This window comes from Sander lucioperca, chromosome 21, assembly GCF_008315115.2.
Source record: "Sander lucioperca isolate FBNREF2018 chromosome 21, SLUC_FBN_1.2, whole genome shotgun sequence".
NCBI classification, from domain to species: domain Eukaryota; kingdom Metazoa; phylum Chordata; class Actinopteri; order Perciformes; family Percidae; genus Sander; species Sander lucioperca.
This window is the reverse complement of record NC_050193.1, coordinates 1,795,052-1,800,051: the sequence shown is the minus strand read 5'-3', so window position 1 is coordinate 1,800,051 and position 5,000 is coordinate 1,795,052. Positions and strand designations below refer to the sequence as shown.

The 5,000-nt window shown below is 45.9% G+C and overlaps 3 protein-coding genes across 8 annotated transcripts in view; 2 read left to right on the top strand and 1 right to left on the bottom strand.

Moving 5' to 3' along the window:
- The window catches only part of LOC116062299 (cephalotoxin-like protein), a 1,100,540-nt gene that overhangs the window by 927,842 nt on the left and 167,698 nt on the right, over window positions 1-5,000 (top strand). The gene's annotated exons all lie outside the window — the stretch shown is intronic.
- LOC116061950 (SE-cephalotoxin-like) overlaps window positions 1-5,000 on the bottom strand; it is a 98,824-nt gene that overhangs the window by 22,623 nt on the left and 71,201 nt on the right. The gene's annotated exons all lie outside the window — the stretch shown is intronic.
- The window catches only part of LOC116062302 (WAS/WASL-interacting protein family member 2-like), a 20,471-nt gene that overhangs the window by 929 nt on the left and 14,542 nt on the right, over window positions 1-5,000 (top strand). For 4 of the 5 annotated variants that reach the window (XM_035996655.1, XM_035996656.1, XM_035996654.1 and 1 more), the window contains exons 2-3: window positions 675-758; window positions 1,543-1,858. In XM_035996655.1, the coding sequence (XP_035852548.1) occupies window positions 702-758; window positions 1,543-1,858 (373 nt within the window). In that variant the 5' untranslated portion in view covers window positions 675-701. The remainder of the gene's footprint in view (window positions 1-674; window positions 759-1,542; window positions 1,859-5,000) is intronic. The other variant, XM_035996657.1, reaches the window with a different exon arrangement.

The following is a 5,000-nucleotide window of genomic DNA, read 5'->3' as shown; positions in this document are numbered from 1 at the left end:
TAGCTTAGCAGCGTCAGGCCGGTGCTGATGATGCTAGCTGCGAGCTAATGGTAGCTATCTGACGATGCTGAGAAACAGCAACGAGATGTCGCCTTTTCTATTTTAACAAACAGAATAGATGTCTCAGGAATCAGGATGTGGGTGTAAAACAGTCTTTAGAGTCTCCATGTTAATGTAGTCCGGGTCTGACCAGTCAGAGTTCTGGGGGCTTTGATGTAGATCTGGTCTGATGTGGTCTGGATTGAGAAGAGAAGCAGTGAAGCTTTCATTTTCACGGTATTATTTCTGTTTTGACAAATGAAGTAAAGGTTTCACTAACCTGAAACTGCGTTTTTAAGCAGTTTTAGAGACACCATGTTGATGTATTTCAGGTTTGACAAGTTTTAAATGTTTTTTTCTGTTTTTCAGAAATAAAATAATTTTGACTTTCTTGTCATTTCTCTCAAAATATGTGCCAGACATCCAGAGAAATTTAAATTGTGTTTCTCTCCGACCCACGGTGCAATGAGTATGTTAGCTGTATCCCTTCTAGGTGCTATAAGTATGTTAGCTGTATCCCTTCTAGTCACAGCTCCCCTGTTTTTAGCTGTCATCACTCCAAACTATGTTTGAAATGTGTCCTGTTTGTTTTCTGTGGGTCCAGCAGAATAAAAGACATGTGATGTGTGTTTCAGGTGATCAGGTGTTGTAACAGCAGCAGGATGCCTCCCCCTCCTCCTCCACCAGGGGGACCCCCTCCTCCCCCCACCTTCAGCCAGGTAACCACACACATAGACACAAACGCACACATAGACACACACATACTCATAAACACAGACACAGGCACACATGCAGGCACACACAGAGACACTCATACACACAGAGACACACTCAGACACAGACACAAACATACACAGACACACACACAGTCACACAGGCACACACATGCATGCCCGTGTTTAAAATGTTTGGTGTGAACACTAACACAACCAATTGAAAAATGCACCAATGCTGCAACTTCACCCCAAATCGCATCTAGTCTACAGAACTACAGGTGAGCGTAAACACAGGAAAGTCTTCTATTTATATATTTTACCAGAGGTGTGTGCGTCCCTTTTACACAGAAATGGATCAGAAAGTGTCTATATTTCTTTAAAATAAAACTACCAATATACAGAAAATGCCTGTATGTCTGTCAGTGAGCGTGTTGGCAGTTCGGTTTGGAGACTGTCTGTTTTTATTTCTTGTTTCCTCTGATAACAGCTGACAGTAGATTGATGTTTCACAGCTCTGTGCCGGCTCCAAAAAACTGAAGAAACGACAACAATCCCAAAGGGAAAGCTCAGCGTCTCTCCCGTGACTCACACAGTCCTACGCCGTGTGGCGCTGCTGGTGGAGACGGTTAAAAGATGCATTCAGCTACATCCGTTAGCGTGTGCAGCGAAGCCAAAGCGTCAGTGTGCATGTAAACGTGCTCCCTGATGGTGTAACTCCTCTCTCTCTCTCTCTCTCTCTCTCTCTCTCTCTCTCTCTCTCTCTCTCTCTCTCTCTCTGCCCCCACAGGCCAACACCAGCCCCCCCAAGCTGAGCAGAGACGAGGCCAAAGGCCGCGGCGCTCTGCTGACGGACATCTGCAAAGGCACGCGGCTGAAGAAGGTGGCGGTGGTGAACGACCGCAGCGCGCCGCTGCTCGACAGTAAGAGCCAAACACCAAAGAGCCAAACACCTCCCACAGATCACCCATACATTCGCTTATACCAATACCTACACCAGCAACAGAGCCAGGGGCCCCCGGGGCCGCAGGGGCCACAGGCGCCGCAGGGGCCACAGGCGCCGCCGTCTGAGGATCAGCAGAGGACTGCTGCAGATAAGACAGAGAGTAAGAGACAAACCTTCTGATGTTAGAGGGCGACTGCAGGAGGCAGCAGGGTTTCAGCCAGCCGCTTAGAAGATCATGAACCTGCCAAAACATCCACATGGATTATTATTATTAGTAGTATTATTATTATTATTAGGATTAGGGCTGGGTTCAAAACAATAGATATTCCGATTCACATCGATCTTCGTTTGAATCATCCCATATCAATTCATATAGATAGATCTTTGAAGAGGCTTTTTTGTGCACTTTTTTAAATAACCTTTGGACATTTTAAACATGTTTTGACATTTTTGTCGTTGGAAAAAAAAAGTATTTTTCCTAGCTTTTTTGACTTCTTTTGCCTTTTTTTCCAACGTTTTTGCATCTTTTCAGCGCTTTTGATGCTTTTTCCGACATTTTAAACCCTGAGATGATCTCTGAAGAGTCTCCGTTTTAAAGATGAAGATATTAGATCTAAACCATCTAAGGAATCCACGTCAGGAGAAATAACGCTAGGAGACATTTGGGACATGGCCGTTTACACACGTCTCCAACCGTCACTGGTCATTTTTCCTTAAAATATTCTGACTTTTTATTTTTTTATTTTCCAACTTTTTTTTTCTTCTAAAATCTTCCTATTCAGACTTTTCCTAGAAAAAAAGAGGCAGCAGAAGTTGTTCCTAACGTTTCTTCAGTATCGCAGTAATCCAGTGATAGTTGTCTGAACATCCATCAGAAACTGCTGAGTCATGATTCACACCCTGTGACAGAGATACACTGATGGAGGATTTAAAACATTACAACAACACAACAAACATCCCCACGGTCACATTTATCATTCTACAAACATCAGGACTCTGAATCAGCTGATTTTCATGTTTGTTTTTTGTTCCACTTTTTTCTGTCCCTCCACGTCTGAGATGTTTGTTTGTGTCGTGACTTCAACAATGATGAAGATTGAACTTTTCTGTCCTCCTCCTTGGCTGATCTGTCCTGAGTCGGAGCTGATTGTGGTTTGATCATTCAGTAATATTTCAGTAGTGATACTCTGCTGTCTGTGGAGCGGCTGGTTGGGTCCTGCAGCGTCCTGCAGAGAACGCGCATGTTAAACTGATGATGACTCATGTTTCACTGCAAACACTCAAACAGTAAATTTAACACACTGTCTCTTCTAGACACAAACAGAAACATGAAACCACAATTTTAGACGACGTTACATGTTGGAACTATTTCTTGTTGAAGAGCAGATGTCCATCCACCCATCCATCTTCGTCCCCTTATCCGTTATCGGGTCGCGGGGGCAGCAGCTCCAGCAGGGGACCCCAAACTTCCCTTTCCCGAGCCACATTAACCAGCTCCGACTGGGGGATCCCGAGACATGCCTGGAACACCTCCCTAGGGAGGTGCCCAGGAGGCATCCTTACCAGATGCCCGAACCACCTCAACTGGCTCCTTTTGACGCCAAGGAGCAGCGGCTCTACTCTGAGCTCCTCGCGGATGACTGAGCTTCTCACCCTATCTCTAAGGGAGACGCCAGCCACCCTCCTGAGGAAACCCATTTCGGCCGCTTGTACCCTGGATCTCGTTCTTTCGGTCATGACCCAGCCTTCATGACCATAGGTGAGGGTAGGAACGAAAACTGACCGGTAGATTGAGAGCTTTGCCTTCTGGCTCAGCTCTCTTTTCGTCACAACGGTGCGATAAATGAAGAGCAGATGTGATTGTGTGACAACGTTGAGTTGTTTGAGACGAAATGAATCCGTTTTAATAATTCACTTCTTTAAGCAAAAAGGCCAAAACGTTCAGTGCTGTCAAGAGTTTCACTGCAAACAGCAACACTGATACAGTAAACTAATTGATTAACACAATGCGTTATGTTTTAATAAGCATAAGAGGCAACGAGGAAAAGCGTTTTTAGAGGGATGAGGCGTCATTTTTCTCTGAAGCGTAAATCCGTCAGCTGTTTTGGGCGGAGTTAGCAACTCCTGCTGCACGGCTTCCAGGAAGACTGCTCTCTGTGGCTGCATCTCATGGCCCTTATCTGAAAGCTCCTCGACTCCTTGGTCCTCGGCTTCAGAGGAGAGGTAGTGTCATCTCTCTAAAACACATTTCCTCAGTTCCTCTCTCCTCCGATGATTTCCTCTCCCGGTGGGAGGGACTAAGACGCGAGGAAGGGAGGCAAGTGGAAGAGTCGAGGAGACAATTTATGGGTTATGAGATGTACCTCGTATCCTCGCTCATAGCTCCTCAGAGATCCCTCCTCCGCTTTTTCGGACTTTTTTGTCACTTGTTCCAACGTTTTGTTTTTTTTGTCGCTTGTTGCAATGCTCCCAAGTTTATAGCTCATAGCTCCTCAGAGACCCCTCCTCCATCCTCCATTCTCGCTCCTTGGGGCAGGAATCAGGAGGAGGAGGACCAGAGCAACTTCCAGTTCAAGATAGGCGATATTAAATATAAATGGGAGACTTGGGTTCCACCCCTGGAGACACTGCACTTTACTGGGCGGATGGATACACTGTTGTTGGAGAAGAAATAGTTCCAGCACGTAACTCCCTCTGAGACCACAAACACTTTGTCAGAGGAAGCGGCCATGTTTCTTAGTTGGAGTACAACTCTGTCCTCCACAGAGCCGAGCTGTGACCTGTAGTAACCTTTGTGATGATTGATAACGATTTCCACTGTTTGTTTGTCATTCATGTTGTGCTGTCGATGATGTCATCGGAGCTGCGTGGGAGCGTAAACACTTCATTCAATTTTCTACTCAAGTCTCACTTTCACTTCGCCTCATTTCACCATCGATCACCTCCGTGTCGATCTCACCTGCATCCTCCTCACCCTCACACACACTCACTCATTCACTCATACATCAGTGGTCAGGGCTGCACCATGGGAGGCAGATATCGTCATGACGATAGCACTTGTGATGAACAGCACTAGGTACCCAATCCTTCCATCCAATACTTTCAGGCATCGACTGAACTCCCTCCTTAGTGTGTGTGTGTGTGTGTGTGTGTGTGTGTGTGTGTGTGTGTCTCTCTCTCTTTCTCTGTGCATGTGTGTGTCTCTCTCTCTTTCTCTGTGTGTGTGTGTGTGTGTGTGTGTGTGTGTGTGTGTCTCTCTCTCTTTCTCTGTGTGTGTGTGTGTGTGTGTGTGTCTCTCTCTC